This window comes from Oncorhynchus clarkii, chromosome 33, assembly GCF_045791955.1.
Source record: "Oncorhynchus clarkii lewisi isolate Uvic-CL-2024 chromosome 33, UVic_Ocla_1.0, whole genome shotgun sequence".
In the NCBI taxonomy this organism is placed as follows: domain Eukaryota; kingdom Metazoa; phylum Chordata; class Actinopteri; order Salmoniformes; family Salmonidae; genus Oncorhynchus; species Oncorhynchus clarkii.
In genome coordinates, this window is record NC_092179.1 from 7,928,781 (window position 1) to 7,948,271 (window position 19,491).

At 43.0% G+C, this 19,491-nt stretch overlaps 1 protein-coding gene across 2 annotated transcripts in view; it reads right to left on the reverse strand.

The window, feature by feature from the left end:
- LOC139392515 (copine-8) overlaps nucleotides 1-19,491 on the reverse strand; it is a 129,265-nt gene that overhangs the window by 26,331 nt on the left and 83,443 nt on the right. For both annotated transcript variants that reach the window (XM_071140538.1, XM_071140539.1), the window contains exons 7-13: nucleotides 16,786-16,849; nucleotides 16,321-16,424; nucleotides 15,367-15,471; nucleotides 10,715-10,756; nucleotides 7,784-7,859; nucleotides 488-541; nucleotides 273-334 (exon numbers count right to left, since the gene is read on the reverse strand). In XM_071140538.1, coding sequence (XP_070996639.1) covers nucleotides 273-334; nucleotides 488-541; nucleotides 7,784-7,859; nucleotides 10,715-10,756; nucleotides 15,367-15,471; nucleotides 16,321-16,424; nucleotides 16,786-16,849 — 507 coding nt within the window. The remainder of the gene's footprint in view (nucleotides 1-272; nucleotides 335-487; nucleotides 542-7,783; nucleotides 7,860-10,714; nucleotides 10,757-15,366; nucleotides 15,472-16,320; nucleotides 16,425-16,785; nucleotides 16,850-19,491) is intronic.

Sequence of the window (19,491 nt, forward strand, 5' to 3'; positions counted from 1 at the left end):
CCTTCCGCTGTGAGTCTTATGAAAGTCATAACGTGTGTGTGTGTGAGTGGGTGGGTATTCCGCAACACACCACTGTGCACACTCAGCCACCATCACCCATTCAGCCATGGACTAGAGGGACAGAATGAACACAGGCACACAGTTCACTCTCCTCACGTCCCCCTCCACCGGACTTCACATCTGCACACCTTGTCAATCTCTCTCCTCTTTCTCGTCGTCTCTCTCTTTTCTATATGAATAAACAAGGGAACGCTGGAGGTTCTGTCACTCACCCTCCTTTGATGTAGTCGAGGAAGGTGACCTCTATATCCACCAGGAATGAGAGCAGTGTAACCTGGAGACAATATTGATACAAGGATGGAACGGGCTTTTACAATAAAGACCATGACTAAACCAAGCTCAAATCAACGTTTTAGTTCTCTGTTCTAGAAGCGAAAAACATAAACAAGATAAAGAGAACGAATGGACAGTGACCGTTGTGGCTTACCGTTCCAGAGTTGAGGTATTTTTTCTTTTTTCCTTTCTTCTTTGGATTTACAACCTGTAGACAAAACAGCAGCCTTGTTACACAATTCAAACACACACATGGATAGTCTGATTATAAAACAGTGATAGACAAAGATCTCTCTCTCTCTCTCTCTCTCTCTCAAACGTTAAATTAAACCTTGGAGGTCAGCAGGCCGTACAAACCCGCTGGAAGAAAACATCCGATAAGTCCTAAATGGCACTGTCGTGTCTTGACTATCATGAATGTGGATGACTGTTATTTTATCAAATAATTACATGCCGCTTTCAATTATTATGCAATTAAATTAATCATATGACAATTAATTAGGTAGTAATCTAGGACATCACGGGAAAAGTTACTTAACATCTCCCGACTAAACTCTAAAGATATAAATATATATTACATCAGTCACAGTCGTTTCATGAATTCTTATTTACCTTCAGTTTCATTCTAAATGTCGACAAATGGTTGGAAATCTGCATAAATCCTAGCATAAATGATGAATCAGCAATATACAAATTGGCTTAATTATTTATTTACTAACTAAATAAGCAATCACACAGAGTTACATAAACACACACAGGATATCTTACACATTGAGTACAACACAATGAAAAGTCCCTAGTGGACAGAACCGATATGACGGCTTGTTACACAAAATTGCAAATTCAAAAGGGACAGACAAAGGAATTCCACTTCCGTACATACAGCTGGTAACTATGATCATGGAAATGTGACTACTTTGCACATGAACGACCGCTCATTCGAAAGAATTGCAATGTACATACAGTTGAAGTCGGAAGTTTACATACACTTATGTTCGAGTCATTAAAACTAGTTTTTCAACCACTCCACAAATGTCTTGATAACAAACTATAGTTTTGGCAAGTCAGCTAGGACATCTACTTTGTGCACAAGTCATTTTTCCAACAATTGTTTACAGATTATTTCACGTATAATTCACTGTGTCACAATTCCAGTTGGTCAGAAGTTTACATACACTAAGTTGACTGTGGCTTTAAACAGCTTGGATAATGATGTCATGGCTTTAGAAGCTTCTGATAGGCTAATTGACATCATTTGAGTCAATTGGAGGTTCTTCTGAGGATGTATTTCAAGACCTAGCTTCAAACTCAGTGCCTCTTTGCTTGACATCATGGGGAAATCCAAAGAAATCAGCCAAGACCTCAGAAAAAACACAAGTCTGGTTCATCCTTGGGAGCAATTTCCAACCACCAGAAGGTGCCACGTTCATCTGTACAAACAATAGTACACAAGTATAGACACCATGGGACCACGTCAGCCGTCATACCGCTCAGGAAGGAGACGCGTTCTGTCTCCTAGAGATGAACGTACTTTGTTGCGAAAAGTGCTCATCAATCCCAGAACAACAGCGCCTTGTGAAGATGCTGGAGGAAACAGGTACAAAAGTATCTACATCCACAGTAAAAAAAGAGTCCTATATCGACATGACATGAAAGGCCGCTCAGCAAGGAAGAACCCAGTCCTTCAAAACCGCCATAAAAAAGCCGGACTACGGTTTGCAACTGCACATGAGGACAATAATCGTACTTTTTGGAGAAATTTCCTCTGGTCTGATGAAACAAAAATATAACTGTTTGGCCATAACGATCATCGTTATGTTTGGAGGAAAAAGGGGGAGGCTTGCAAGCCGAAGAACACCATCCCAACCTTGAAGCACGGGGGTGCATCATGCATGCAGCATCATGTTGTGAGGGTGCTTTGCTGTAGGAGGGACTGGTGCACTTCACAAAATAGATGGCATCATGAGAGGGGGGGGGGGAGGAATATGTGGATATATTGAAGCAACATCAAGACATCAGTCAGGAAGTAAAGCTTGGTTGCAAATGGGTCTTCCATTTTTATTTGTTTATTTTTTATTTTTCCTTTATGTAACTAGGCAAGTCAGTTAAGAACAAGCGGCCTAGGAACAGTGGGTTAACTGCCTGTTCAGGGGCGGAATGACAGATTTTTACCTTGTCAGCTTGGGGGTTTGAACTTGAAACCTTCCGGTTACTAGTCCAACGCTCTAACCACTAGGCTACCCTGCCGCCCCTTCCATATGGACAATGACCCCAAGCATACTTCCAAAGTTGTGGCAAAATGGCTTAAGGACAACAAAGTCAAGGTATTGGAGTGGCCATCACAAAGCCCTGACCTCAATCCTATAGAAAATGTGTGGGCAGAACTGAAAAAGTGTGTGCGAGCAAGGAGGCCTACAAACCTGACTCAGTTACACCAGCTCTGTCAGGAGGAATGGGCCAAAATTCACCCAACGCATTGTGGGAAGCTTGTGGAAGCCTACCCAAAACGTTTGACCCAAGTTAAACAATTTAAAGGCAATGCTACCAAATAATAATTGAGTGTATGTAAACTTCTGACCCACTGGGAATGGGATGAAAGAAATATAAGCTGAAATCACTCTCTACTATTATTCTGACATTTCACATTCTTAAAATAAAGTGGTGATCCTAACTGACCTAAGACAGGGAATCTTTACTTAGATTAAATGTCAAGAATTGTGAAAACGTGAGTATAAATGTATTTGGCTAAGGTGTATGTAAACTGTACTGTATATATGAAAACTGTATATATGCAGCTCTGTAGATGCATGTAGTCAGTCTCTCCTGTTTGCAGTTACTATTCACACATTGTTTTTCAATTAAAAAGCCTGACTTAACGCATCAGCAGTCACAGTATTGTGGAAATTGTTTTTTTATGGCTTCATTTTTTATTCATATCAATGAGCATGTAAAACAAATAATTAAGTCGAGTTGTTATAGAATGAATTGACATTTATTCGTATTGACCCTGTGAATGGCATTTGACTGGTCAGTTCATTCAGCATCTTCATGAATGACATCACCACGCAGGTTACACAGGGCAGCACAGATTCTAAGTATTTTGTCCATTTCTGGTGAGAGATTGATTGGCACTGTCTGTGAGATTGATTGGCTGGAATTGTTCATTTGACCTTCCTCTCGTGTAGCAGATCACGGATTGTGAAGCCCGGGTCAGCCATGACCTCATCGCTTGGACAGAGTTACTCCAGGATCCGATGTTATATATTTGTCGCTACATCTACCTCCATATGCAGAGGAGATGAACAAATCTAGAGCACAAAGTGCAATGGCCACCAGGTACTTGATAGTGTTCTGGGCGAAGTAATGGCTGAACGACTCTCCCCTTGAATCCTGATTCTTGCACTTTTGTAAAACAGTTTCTGAGCAGTCAATAATGCAGGTTGATCCTGAGTAGCAGTCCTTAAAAAATTGTGGCATTGTAGCACGGATGGTCTCCCTTGGCAACAATAGAATATACTCCCTCAGATTCTCTTCCATCATGTCAATCCAATAACTAATCTCTCGACTGACAATCCTCTGGGAAACACCAAACCTTCCTGCTAGGTACTGCTGCAGCAAGTTGAGCTTCAGCTTCATCAGTGTCATCAGGAGTTGGTCTGTCAGGTCTAACTGAAAGCTGCCTTTGTAGATGGGTAGAAGATGTTCCGCCAGGGTAGAAAAGGCAGCAAGAGACAAGTCTGTATGCAGTCGACAAAGTGCTTCGTTCCTCAGCAGGGTTTTGAGGAGAGGTGCTGCTGGGCACTGTGTCCCTGCCTCACAGGCAGTGGGCTTTACATGATCACCTGAGCTGTAGTTGTGATCACTTAGAGATGGGTCCTTCCCATTGGGTTTGGGCATCCTTCTCTGAAGGCATATCCATTCCTTCCATCTGTCTTGGCCAATCCCCATTTTCAATTTGGTGAACACTTCAGCCTGTTGTGTCATCTGTTAAGAAATCAGTATGGCTTGTTAAACATGTCAAATGGACAATTCATAACAAAACCCCATACTGCATGGACGCTCCTAATAGTATTGAATAATCATAATAATTAAGTATATATATAATGGGAATTTCTTATTGAGTTGTAGAGGAAATACATTGTGCTATTATGAGACTGTGCTTAGATACAAGAGCAAAAGAGAGACAAAATGAGAGCAGGCAAAGTGTTCAAGCGTTTGGCTTACCCGTCACTGATGACTGCCTGGCCAACCCACAACACTTCTTCACGAGTGGAGCATCGTAGCCAAGCCAAGGGGGATGCAGGTCGTATGAGGCTCCAAAGGTACGTTCAGATCGGTTGGTGTTCAAAAATATTGCTGTTCCAAAAACGTCCTCCTCTACATCCAATTTTGGTGACAGCCTCGTACTGAACATATAATGCTTGTCATGTTGATCAATTTTAGGACTTTGCGTGGTTCCGTCAGTGTAAACCCATCAAGCTCTCAACACAGCTGGTGTGTTTACGTATATATTCAATCTCACCCCGTCCCAGTCTGCTGTCCCCACATGCTTCACAATGGCCACCATTTTTCCCGTAACCAAGAAGGCAACGGTAACTGAACTAAATGACTATCGCCCAATAGCACTCACTTCTGTCATCATGAAGTGCTTTGAGAGACTAGTCAAGGATCATATCACCTCCACCTTACCTGTCACCCTAGATGCACTTCAATTTGCGTACCGCCCCAATAGGTCCACAGACGATGCAATCGCCATCACACTGCACACTGCCCTATCCTATCTGGACAAGAGGAATACCTATGTAAGAATGCTGTTCATTGACTACAGCTCAGCATTCAACACCATAGTACCCTCCAAGGTCATCATCAAGCATGAGGCCCTGGGTCTGAACCCCACCCTGTGAAATTGGGTCCTGGACTTCTTGACGGGCTGCCCCCAGGTGGTGAAGGTAGGAAACAAAATCCCCAATTCACTGATCCTCAACACTGGGGCCCCACAAGGGTGCATGCTCAGTCCCCTCCTGTACTCCTTGTTCACGCATGACTGCATTGCCACGCACGCCTCCAACACAATCAAGTTTGCAGACGACACAACAGTAGTAGGCTTGATTACCAACAACGACGAGACAGCCTATAGGGAGGAGGTGAGGGCACTCGAAGTGTGGTGTCAGGAAAACACCTCTCACTCAACATCAACAAAACAAAGAAAATGATCGTGGACTTTAGGAAAAAGCAGAGGGAGCAACCCCATCCACATCGACGGGACAGCAGTGGAGAAGTTGGAATGTTAAGTTCCTCAGTGTACACATCACGGACAAACTGAAATGGTCCATCCACACAGATAGTGTGGTGAAGGCGCAACAGCGCCTCTTCAACCTCAGGAGGCTGAATAAATTTGGTTTCAAATAAAATCAAAGTTTATTTGTCACCTTACAGTGAAATGCTCTAACCAATAGTGCAAAAAAAGGTATTAGGTGAACAATAGGTAAAGAAATAAAACAACAGTAAAAAGACAGGCTATATACAGTAGCGAGGCTATAAAATTAGCGAGGCTACATACAGACACCGGTTAGTCAGGTTTGTCACCTAAAACCCTCAAACTTTTACAGATGCACAATTGAGAGCATCCTGTCGTGCTCCATCACCGCCTGGTATGGCAACTGCACAGCCCATAACTGCAGGGCTCTCCAGAGAGTGGTGTGGTCTGCACAACACATCACCGGGCGCAAACTACCTGCCCTCCTGGACACCTTCATCACCCGAAAAGATCATCAAGGACAAAAACCACCCGAGCCACTGCCTGTTCACCCCGCTATTATCCAGAAGGCGAGGTCAGTACAGGTGCATCAAAGCTGGGACCGAGAGACTGAAAATAGCTTCTATCTCAAGGCCATCAAACTGTTTAACAGCCATCACTAACACAGAGAGGCTGCTGCCTACATAGACTTGAAATCATTGGCCACTTTAATAAATAGATCACTAGTCACGTTAACAATGCCACTTTAATAATGGTTACATATCTTGCATTACTCATCTCACATGTATATACTGTATTTTATACCATCTATTGCATCTTGCCTATGCTGCTCGGCCATTACTCATCCATATATTTATACATTCTTATTCCATTCCTTTACTTTACTTAGATTGTGTGTATTAGGTCGCTTTTGTGGAATTGTTAGATTACTTGTTAGATATTGCTGCACTGTCAAAACTAGAAGCACAAGCATTTCACTACACTAACATCTGCTAACCATGTGTATGTGACCAATGCAATTTGATTTGCTTTAAAAGTACCACTTTTGCATGCGCTAGCGTCCCGGGAATGTTGCCGGAAATAGAAACACAATTGCAACTAACTCGCCACCATCACTGTAACGTTCCAGAATATGGCGAATAAAGGAAGAGGGTGCTATTTGGGACACAGCCCAATTTACACAGGATTTACAACCCTCTGCATCCTTGGTGGAGATTGGAGGGAATAAGTAAGGAAGGGCACATTTGCCTTTGAAGGGGAGACTAGCGGTTTTATTGCATCTGGCTTGTAAAATAAAATGGATATTATCGCGCCCTCCATGGTTGTTCATGCACGCCCATAAAAAATACACAGACAAGGACAGTGACACTTGGTTTTCCTTGTGTTGTGTTCAGTAACTACTCTGGCAAGAGTAGATGTCACATCAAGTCAACAGATAGACAGAGAGGACCAGGGAGACAGGAGCTTCTCACAAGCGGCGTGTGTGTTTCATAAGTAAAGGAGAATATGGTGATCGTTGGGCACGATGGACAACCATAAGCAGTGTGTGTGTGTGTACAACAGATCGGGCCCCATCCCGGGCATTGGGTGATGACTGTTAAACAGTTGGACAGATGGTTAAGGGAAGAAGGAACACATACACAAACACACAGACAGCAGTGATGTGGAACCTCCTCTCCTAAATTGTACAATTTACAGCGAAGGAAAAAAACAAACCAGAGAATATGTGAGGACCCAAGAGCTGTGACTTGGGAAATGATAGATTCTCATGTCCCAGTGCCAGCATCTGGAATGACAACACACAATCACAGTGTGTCTGTGTGTCTTCCTTCTCCCATTAGACAAACACCAACTACTTAAAATAAGGGTCCCCCTGTGTGGTTCCCACTCAGAATATTGTTTGTTAATGAACAACTGTTCAGTCTTATCTTAGGAGACTGAGTGTGGGGGCCGGCCATCCATCAACATTTCCTCACTTTACGTCAAACTCCGTTAATTAAATTCCAGGAGAAATGCCATGACGAATCGCTCCAGAGGAGATTTACTAAATGTGCTTCTGTGTGGGTGAGTGACGTTAAGAGAATAGAGATAAATAATATCCCATTCCACCAAGCACACATACATATATAAACATGACGCATGCACGCATGTAGACACACACACACACACACACAGAGACAGACACAGACTTACCTCATACACATTGAACTGGGACTGGCCTCTGGATAGCTCTCTGTAGCTGGTAGTGAACTCTCCTATGAAGTCATGGCTTAGGACACAACGCACAAAACAATCATTAGTATAATCATAGCATTTCAAATACACAACTCACACATTATAAAGTCAACCCCTCTCCAGATAGTGTAGGGGTACGCGCAATGCCGTCGGGGGTACACCAAATAAAAATATAAGTCACATTTTTTTGTGAAGAAATAGATATATTTTGTTTTTGCTTACATTTTAAAACAATACATTTATATTTTCCAACTGGGCGTGGGTGAGGTTTTTTTCTCCCCTCGCCTAAAGTAGCCTCGTTTCACTGCCAAAGATAAAATGAAACCATCTAGGTGTTCAGCGAAATAACACCACAGGTCAAATACAGGTAGTCTAGTCAAATAATTAACATCCAATCACCTTAACCGTTACTCTCTTGCAGAAAACCTTCACTCTTGCGCAGACATTTAGAAACGAAACATGACAATTTGAAAAATACGCCACAAGAGTTTTTTGAGTGAGAACAAAGATGACTTTCGAGTAGTAAGACATGAAAGCAACAGATACCATTAACATGAAGGGGCTAAAAGCATCTTATATGGTGAGCTACTGAGTGGCTAGGACAGGCAAGCCCAATACTATTCTGGAGGACTTCATTCTTCCTGCTGTCGCGGATATGGCTAGGACCAATGCTGGGGGAAAAGGCCAAAAACTATACAGACAATGCCTTCATCAAACAACACTGTTTCATGATGTTTCACAGTGACATGGCAGGAGATGTTTAAAAACAATTACTGCTTCGCATACAAGCCAGTAAATTCTATGCATTACAGCTGGATGAGTCAACAGAGGTGGCAGGCCTGGCACAGCTCCTGGTATATGTCTGTTACGTTTATGGGGGGTCAATTAAGAAAGGATATTTTTAAAGAACTGGACAGCTTTGTGACATCAAATGAACTTTGGTGGTCAAAATGTGTTGGTATCTGTACTCATGGTACAAAAGCCATGACATGGAGACATAGTGGAGTGGTAGTAGTAGTGGAGTTGGGTACACTGCAGCATCCACAGAAAGGCTCTTGCTGCCAAGGGAATGCCTGACAGCTTGAAATATATTTTGGACATTACAGTGAAAATGGTTAACTGTTCAAGCAAGGCCTCTGAACGCTCGTGTATTTTCTGCATTATGCAATGCAGATTATGTATTGACACATTTTTTAAATTGAGAGACAAGCTTAAAGTTTTCTTTACTGACCATAATTTTCACTTGTCTGACCGCTTGCATGATGACGAGTTTCTCACACGACTGGCCTATCTGGGTGACATTCTTTCTCGCCTGAATGATCTGAATCTAGGATTACAGGGATTCTCCACAACTATATTCAATGTGCGGGACAAAATTGAGACTATGATTAAGAAGTTGGAGCTGTTCTGTCTGCATTAACAAGGAAAACACAGGTCCTCCCATCATTGTATAATGTTTTGTATGCTAATGAAATCAAGCTTACGGACCATGATAAATCTGATATAGAGAAGCACCTGAGAGAGTTGGGTGTGCAATTACGCAGATGCTTTCCCAAAACGGATGACACAAACAACTGGATTTGTTATCCTTTTCATTCCCTCCCTCCAGTCCACTTACCGATATCTGAACAAGAGAGCCTCATCGAAATTGCAACAAGCGGTTCTGTGAACATTAATTTAAATCAGAAGCCACTGCCAGATTTCTGGATTGGGCTGCGATCAGCGTATCCTGCCTTGGCAAATAGCGCTGATAAGACACTGATGCCCTTTGCAACCTATGTGAGAGTGGATTCTCGGCCCTCACTAGCATGAAAACGAAAGTATAGTGCCATGAAAAGTACTTGCCCCCTTTCTGATTTTCTCTATTTTTGCAGATTTTTGATACTGGATGTTATCAGATCTTCAACGAAAACCTAATATTAGATAAAGGGAACCTGAGGTTTACAAATATTTTTTTTCACTTTAATTTTTTTTTTATTAACAAAGTTATGCAACACCCAATTCCCTGTGTGAAAAAGTCATTTCCCCCTTACACTCAATAACTGGTTGTGCCACCTTTAGCTGCAATGACTCCGACCAAATTCTTCCTGTAGTTGCTTATAATTATCAGGCTCTCATCTCTATGGAGGAATTTTGGCCCACTCGTACATGCAGAACTGCTTTAACTCAGCAACATCTTTGGGTTTTCAAGCATGAACTGCTCGTTTCATGTCCTGTCACAACATCTCAATTGGGATTAGGTCTGAACTTTGACTAGGCCATTCCAAAACTTCAAATATATTGTTTTTTGAGACATTTTCATGTAGACTTGATTGGGCGTTTTTGATCATTGTGTTGCTGCATGACCCAGCTGCGCTTCAGCTCACAGACGGATGGCCTGACATTCTACTGTAAAATTCGCTGATACAGAGCAGAATTCATGGTTCCTTCTATTAAGGCAAGTCATCCAGGTCCTGAGGCTTAGGGATAATTTGCTGCCTCAGGACCTGGACAACTTTCTTAAAATAAAGTGAATTTGGAAGCAAAGAGATGTTTGGTAACACTTGACATAATGCGGACAGGTATAAAGAGGAAATGAGAGAGGGAGTGAGAGTATGCTGTAAAGAAATACCCCCATTGCAATAACCTAGCCCACTAAACCCATAATATGAAATGATGACGCTCTACTGCTGCTCTGCCCTTGGCCCCGCCTCTATGTTTATAGCTAATCCAATTACCCCACTTCAGCAACGACATGTCAACCTGTGTTGAATGAGTCAGCATCCAACACAGCTTCCTTACCGTCTAGAAATATAGATTAGGACTAGTTAAAGTAGCATCATTGAAATAACACAGTGATTACATCATGCTAATGAAGGTGCTTTTCAATTAAGATTCAAATCAAATTACCTTCCATCTCTGTCCCAGTCGTAGCATTCTATCTTGATCGTTCTAGTAGGGTGAAAAATAACAATATATTAGAAAAATATTTATTTCGTTTTAACAGGCCAATTATGAGCACAAACTATGATCATGACACTGTACATTCCTGCCAAACTAGTTTCAAGATCAAATGTACAGTATACTGAAGGAGGATAGTTTACAGTAATCTATATCATGTCTATAATTGGTTTCCAAAATAGCGAACGTTAGAGAGAGAAAAGCAGTGCTCTTCCACCATCACCCATCCCCTCAAACTGAAGAATCGTTTTCCCATAACAAGTGGCCATTCTCCATCACCAGAGCCAAGAGATAAGTAGCTGTGCGTATTTCACCCAGCACCAATTTCACCTCTCTTTTCAGAGGGAAAAAAAATAAAGAACATAATGAACAGCTGCTTAGATGAAAAGGTAATCATTAGTTATAGATCACCACCGGGTCAGAAGTCACAGGTTAATGAGTTTCCTGAAAGGGGTCGTAAAAAGGGGTACGATGATAAGAGGAGGCACACTCCGGCATTGTCAGACCACAAAGACAGACACAGAAACAGGCACTCTGCTCAGCCTCCTACTAAATGGAGTGAAGGATGAGCCCATCACCATCCATCAAAGCTGACTGAAAGGCTGAGGAGATAAAGCCATCCATCCCTGTAGTAATCAACCAGAAACCCCCCCGGGACTTGAGGGAGGTAGTCCGGCACTGCCTCCCAAATGGCATCCTATTCCATTTGTTATGAACTACTTTTGAGCAGGGCCCATGGGCTCTGGTCAAAAGTAGTGCACTTTGGAGTAGGGTGCCATTTGGGAAGCACATCTACTGTGCAGGAGGACAGCACGGGGGACGACCGCTCATATTAACTGCAGTGGAATTGATTAACTACCTCATGGGAAGACCTTTACTGTATTGAAGCACAACCTTAAGATGCTCTGAAGACAACAGGAGCGACGAGTTGACAGGACAGACAATGGGTTTGCTGCTTCTTCTGTAGTCCCTGGGGTGGAGGGAGAAGTAGGTATGCGTGTGTGTGCGTGGGAGTGTGTGTCTAACAAGAGTCTATCAGCGGTGGTACTATCAGCAGGGGGGGACACAGCTCTCCAATTGTTAGCGTTCTACCTTATCTCTCATCCCAGACCCCCAGAGACTCGCACTCTCACTGTGTGTGTGTGCGTGCAAGTGCATAAATCAATATATATGAGTGTGTGTGTGTGTGTGTGTGTGTGTGTGTGTGTGTGTGTGTGTGTAAGCATTAATTTCTGTGCTTCCTTGGCTCCACACACTCTCCGCACACTGATAACAATGAGCTCTCTCTAACTAACCTCCTAACAACTCAGAGAGAGTCAGGGCCCAGCTCTGCTCCAATCAATGCAGCCTGACAAGCTCAGACCATCCATATGGGGATTTGTGCCTTATCACTGGCAAACAAGCCCGCTGACAACTGGAGATGAATACAAACACAATCCCTGAGATGGGATTGCAGATCCTATACACACACTCACTCGATATCAAACACACACACACACACTCACTCGATATCAAACACACACACACACACGATATACACACACACACACACACACACACACACTCGATACACACACACACACTCGATATCAAACACACACACACACACACACTCGATATCAAACACACACACACTCAATATCAAACACACACACACTCGATATCAAACACACACACACACTCGATATCAAACACACACACACACACTCGATATCAAACACACACACACACACACACTCGATATCAAACACACACACACACACACTCGATATCAAACACACACACACACACACTCGATATCAAACACACACACACACACACTCGATATCAAACACACACACACAAACTCGATATCAAACACACACACACACACACTCGATATCAAACACACACACACACACACTCGATATCAAACACACACACACACACTCGATATCAAACACACACACACACACTCGATATCAAACACACACACACACTCGATATCAAACACACACACACTCGATATCAAACACACACACACAGACTCACTCGATATCAAACACACACACACACAGACTAACTCGATATCAAACACACACACAGACTCACTCGATATCAAACACACACACAGACTCACTCGATATCAAACACAAACACACTCACTCGATATCAAACACACACACACTCACTCGATATCAAACACACACACACTCACTCGATATCAAACACACACACACTCACTCGATATCAAACACACACACACACACACTCACTCGATATCAAACACACACACACACTCACTCGATATCAAACACACACACACACTCACTCGATATCAAACACACACACACTCACTCGATATCAAACACACACACTCTATATCAAACACACACACTCTATATCAAACACACACACTCTATATCAAACACACGCACACTCTATATCAAACACACACACACTCTATATCATATATGCATCATATATGCTCTGAAGACAACAGGAGCGACGAGTTGACAGGACAGACAATGGGTTTGCTGCTTCTTCTGTAGTCCCTGGGGTGGAGGGAGAAGTAGGTATGCGTGTGTGTGCGTGGGAGTGTGTGTCTAACAAGAGTCTATCAGCGGTGGTACTATCAGCAGGGGGGGACACAGCTCTCCAATTGTTAGCGTTCTACCTTATCTCTCATCCCAGACCCCCAGAGACTCGCACTCTCACTGTGTGTGTGTGCGTGCAAGTGCATAAATCAATATATATATGAGTGTGTGTGTGTGTGTGTGTGTGTGTGTGTGTGTGTGTGTGTGTGTGTGTGTGTGTAAGCATTCATTTCTGTGCTTCCTTGGCTCCACACACTCTCCGCACACTGATAACAATGAGCTCTCTCTAACTAACCTCCTAACAACTCAGAGAGAGTCAGGGCCCAGCTCTGCTCCAATCAATGCAGCCTGACAAGCTCAGACCATCCATATGGGGATTTGTGCCTTATCACTGGCAAACAAGCCCGCTGACAACTGGAGATGAATACAAACACAATCCCTGAGATGGGATTGCAGATCCTATACACACACTCACTCGATATCAAACACACACACACACACTCACTCGATATCAAACACACACACACACTCGATATACACACACACACACTCGATATACACACACACACACACACACTCGATATACACACACGCACACACACACACTCGATACACATACACACACACACACACACACTCGATATCAAACACACACACACACACACACACTCGATATCAAACACACACACACACACACTCGATATCAAACACACACACACACACACTCGATATCAAACACACACACACACACACACACACACACACTCGATATCAAACACACACACACACACACACAATATCAAACACACACACACACGATATCAAACACACACACACACACACTCGATATCAAACACACACACACTCGATATCAAACACACACACTCGATATCAAACACACACACTCGATATCAAACACACACACTCGATATCAAACACACACACTCGATATCAAACACACACACACTCGATATCAAACACACACACACTCGATATCAAAACACACACACTCGATATCAAAACACACACACTCGATATCAAAACACACACACAGACTCACTCGATATCAAACACACACACAGACTCACTCGATATCAAACACACACACAGACTCACTCGATATCAAACACACACACAGACTCACTCGATATCAAACACACACACACACTCACTCGATATCAAACACACACACACTCACTCGATATCAAACACACACACACTCACTCGATATCAAACACACACACACACACTCACTCGATATCAAACACACACACACTCACTCGATATCAAACACACACACACTCACTCGATATCAAACACACACACACTCACTCGATATCAAACACACACACACACACTCTATATCAAACACACACACTCTATATCAAACACACACACTCTATATCAAACACACGCACACTCTATATCAAACACACACACACTCTATATCAAACAAACACACACACACACTCTATATAAAACACACACACACTCGATATCAAACACACACACACTCGATATCAAACACACACTCACTCGATATCAAACACACACTCACTCGATATCAAACTATTGCAGCTTCTTACACCCTGGATTTAAGGGCCAATGCATCTGAGTGTGGACATGACACCTGTCTGTCAGTCAGGCATGTGAATTGACTTCTCCACTGAGGGAGAATGATGATTGCAGAGAGGAAGGCTATTCATAAGCAGACCAAGCATTCATTTCTCTGTTCGAGTTCATTATAATAACTTCTATTTGCATTTAATAGGTTCACAGCAACCTTAGCAACCAAGGAATTCTGTGCATGCATGGGGATTCTTACAAAATGGAGTCCATCTAAAAAAACTGTTTTCTCCTCTTGCAGATTAGATCCTGTCACCAAATCATTTTTACAAAGCACTCAAATTGTTGAAAAAAAATAGATGATCACCATGGCCCTCACACACTTCCGCAAACCAATAAATGCCAGTCTAATCTTGCTGGCCAAACTACACACACATGTAGACACACACACACACAGACCTGTCGTAGTCTCCGTTGCAGAGTGCTCTGACGGGTACCTTGAAGGCCTGCCACACTGGGTTTAGTGTGTTCTTCACCACCTCTGTCTTATGGCAGGTTGTGAACCTGGGGAAACACAGAGACAAGACAAGCCATACACTGATCAATGGATCAGTCAATCACTCAACAATATTCCTTTCACTGTTCCTCTTTATCGCCCTCTATTTCTTCCCACATCTTCCTCTCTTTCTCACTCTCTCGCTCTCATTCCCTCGGAGCGACACAGACCATCTTCCTCTGCTTTTCTCCAGATTTCCCTCAAGTTTAAACGTCTCTTTGACCCTCAGCTCCTTCAGATCTTTGTTCCCCTCCAAGAAGATAAATCACACACATTTAGTGATACAAACCTCAAAAGATATTGATTCCTCTTTTCCATACTTTGTCAAATATATATAGAGCGATAAAAATAAATAAATTCAAATGATGACCAGCACAAAAAAAATTATCTTTCAGCTCTAAGAGCAATTACCATCAACTGAGGAATACTCAGTATAATCATCATTCACCGCAAAAGTAAATGGTTTTAATGTGAATATAGTGCAGTGTGGAATATGAGTTCAGAGAGCGTCATCATCCATTAACTGATACACACACACAGAGAGAGAGAGAGAGAGAGTTTTCACCACTGTACAGAGAGGCCAGTGGGGCAATAGGGAGCTCTCCCTCCAGCCACTGCTCCCGCTAGGTCATCTCCTCTCTGCTCTGCCGGCTGTAACAGGTGTGTGTGTGTGTGTGTGTAATAAAGCCTCTCCTCAGAGGAGTAGACCTGCTTATCTGACCGCTCAGATACGTGTTGATGAGAGAGAGAAGACCCTGTAGGCTGTAACACACACACAGGAATTCAATGGAAAGACTGATGGATGGAATTGAAATGGAGGAGAGGATCTGAAGAAGGGGTAGGTCAAGGATACTCACGTTCCATCTTCATTGCTGCGGTAGAAGACGAGGAAAGGGTCCGACTTGCCGAAGAAATCTTTCTTGTCCAGTTTATTCCCACAGAACTGCATCATCACCGACTCCTAAAGTAACAGAGAGAGACATTGAGACTGATGAAACTGACAGCACAGCTCACTATTCACTGCAGATTCTGGCGAGAGACTTCTGATCGTAGATGCAGACACTCATGCTGATCAGTCAACAGTGACATTACAGGACACGGCAACTCCACTCAGCATCAAGGTGAGAGATATATCCTATAATAGTAAATCCATGCCAATATAATTGCATGTATATGCCATGGCAAAGTGTTTATTGATTGATGCTGTCCTTATGTGGGTATGATGTTTGGTTTGGGGAGTTAACAAGGGCAGTCAGCTTTTTTTGGAATGGGATGCAGCCCAAAACTCCCTTTCCCCTCCATATCCTGCCATCACTACTCACCCTGCAGTTTCCCATCTCTTCTGCCTTAACAATGATGTTTCCACACTTCTTTCCAGGAAGGCCCCTGTTGAAGACAAAACAGAGACACCATTCATTGGTACACTAATGGACTATATGGGCAGTATGGTCTAACAGAAACCCGGTAACGGTGATGTCTGTGAAGGTTCCTCTGTCATAACAAACCGCTCCCATCATGCCATGGAAAACTTGAGGGAGTGTCCCAAAACCCTTCGAAAGCCATGCGATACAAGTTGACCTTAGAGAGAGCGAGAGAGCAGGTTTGTACCCCTGTACAGAGAGGCCAGTGTGTGTGTGTGTGTGTTTGTCTGTGCACCTTCCCTTAAGCCTTCCCTGACCCGACGGTCAGCAGAAAGCGAGACACCGTTTATCCAGGTTCCGTCCAACACACTACAACCAACGCACCCAACTTACACAGGCCCCTTTGACAACATATCCACCTTCCCTCCAAGAAACAATGTTCAAGTCCTGTCAAAGGACAAAATACACTTTAAAAAACAGAACCTCTGAGGCTTAAATTCGGAGAAATAGAGTCATCTTCAAGATGCTGATGACTAGCGCTGTCATAGCACTAGCCAGGCCCACCTTGCAGAAGTGTACGCAGGCAGTCATTTAGGCAGCCTGAGATTGGGGTCCCCAGCATAAGAGTAATACAAGTCCCCTTTACTTAGCCAGCAAGACTGAAGGAAAGAGCTGATAGACCTACCAAAAGGACATGGATCCGGATGGGTTTTTTGTATCCGTGCTTTGCATTGGGAAGAACAGCTATCTGTTTTTAACCCAGAAACCAATAGCCTACCTCTTCTGAAGGATGGGAGTAAAATTGCAAAAGAAGAAAATGTAAATGTTTCTCTCTCTCCCCTCCCTCTGACATTTCAACTAGGTCATTTGTGCTGTCCAGTGTTCCCTTCCATTTCCTCCACCATGAAATCGACCCATTCTCCTCATTGCAATTATGTAAGAAACAAAATAAAGACACATTAGGATTATGTTCCATATGGCCAGTGTAGCAAGAGTAATTGTGAGAGGAAAAACTGAACTTCACACTTGGGAGCATTTTCACACTGATCCTAGATCAGCACCCTTAGGCCTTCACTGATATGGTATATGAACACAGGCCCAGCCACTGTTACAGAGAAGCTCGATTGTGAATGTTCTGTTCTAATCTTAAAAAGAGAATTTAAAACTGTAGTGAGTGACAAGTCACGTTAGGAAATCCTGCCGTAGACATGTTAATAACAGGATGACACACACAAATAGGATTCAGACAGTGTTTCACAAGTATTCCACAAGTCCTCTCATCCATTAATAGAGTACACTACTTTTGACCAGGGCCCATATGGGTCTGGACAAAAGGAGTGCCTCATTTAGGGAATAGGGTGCCATTTGGAACGCACCACAAGCGTTCGCACAATTGCTGCCCGACTAACCAGATCAGCACAATTCAGATCTGCTGCCATAATACGACCCCTATGTACGACACTGAACATCAGCTGAACTGGCTCCTCCCTATGCTTATTACAATAGGAGTGGTTGAATGAAAAAAAAACAGAAAAATCCCTTTATTCTCTTCGGTCTCCCCCGGTCTTTCTTTCTTGGTGCCAACACACGCATGCAAGCAAGCAGACCAGAGCTGCACCAGAAGACACACGCTGCGGTCTCTTTGTGCGGGTGACTGTGAATGTGTACTGATGTGTACAAAGCTCCGGTCCAATCCCATCACTTCTAATTCAGGGGGTCAGTCAGACTATAGATCAAACAAGACCATGGCCATCTGAGGACTCGCACACAGAGCTCCTCCTGGGTTGGTTGGCAAGGCCTAGTGTAGTGTACAACAGGCATTTGGGGGTGGCAGGGATAGGGCCACATCTATTTAATAATGGGGGAGGCATAGGGTTAGTGCAGGTAAAGCAAGAATGCAGTCCACAAAAAGACAGGTTTCATGAAATGGGGTATCAGCCTACTCAGTGATACCCACAGAACCCAACTATGAAGAGTATACACAAATATTAGCGTCGTAGCTCTTAATGTGGGACTTTAACTGTGGGGAATCACCTCACTATCCAGCCCATTGTGCATATTGACATTTACATTGCAACATACATCCTTACCTTTGGATATTGGGTCCATGAAATGGAATGTCAGCCTACTCAGTGACACGCAAAGAACACAACTGTGAAGAGTTTACACAAATATTAGTAAATAATCTTATTGCAGGACTTTGACAGTCACATTAGCTCACCAGTCAACCTACTGTGCGTTGACATTCATATTGCAAAATACAGGCTTACCTACCGTCTTGGGTCATCAGCCTTCTCAGTGATACCCACAGAACACAACTGTGACATGTCAAAATGTCACAGTTGAATTGTACATGTGATCTATATTAAAGGACACTTTATTTAATATAAACAGGCTTTTACAATTCAATATTGGTACCCACTAAGTTAGTTTTAACAGTGGTCAAGTAGGCTACTGTGGCTATTTGATCCTAATGTAGGCTTACATTAGGTGAAGCTTTGCTTTATCTTGGCCAGGTCGCAGTTGGTTAAATAAAGGTGAAATACATTTTTTTGAAATAAAATGACCAGAGTGGCCTACCATAAAAATCTATGGAGAAAATGCATTCCATTTCATTTTAACATGGAAATAGCTGTTCGATCGTTCAGACTACAGTAGCAGCCAATG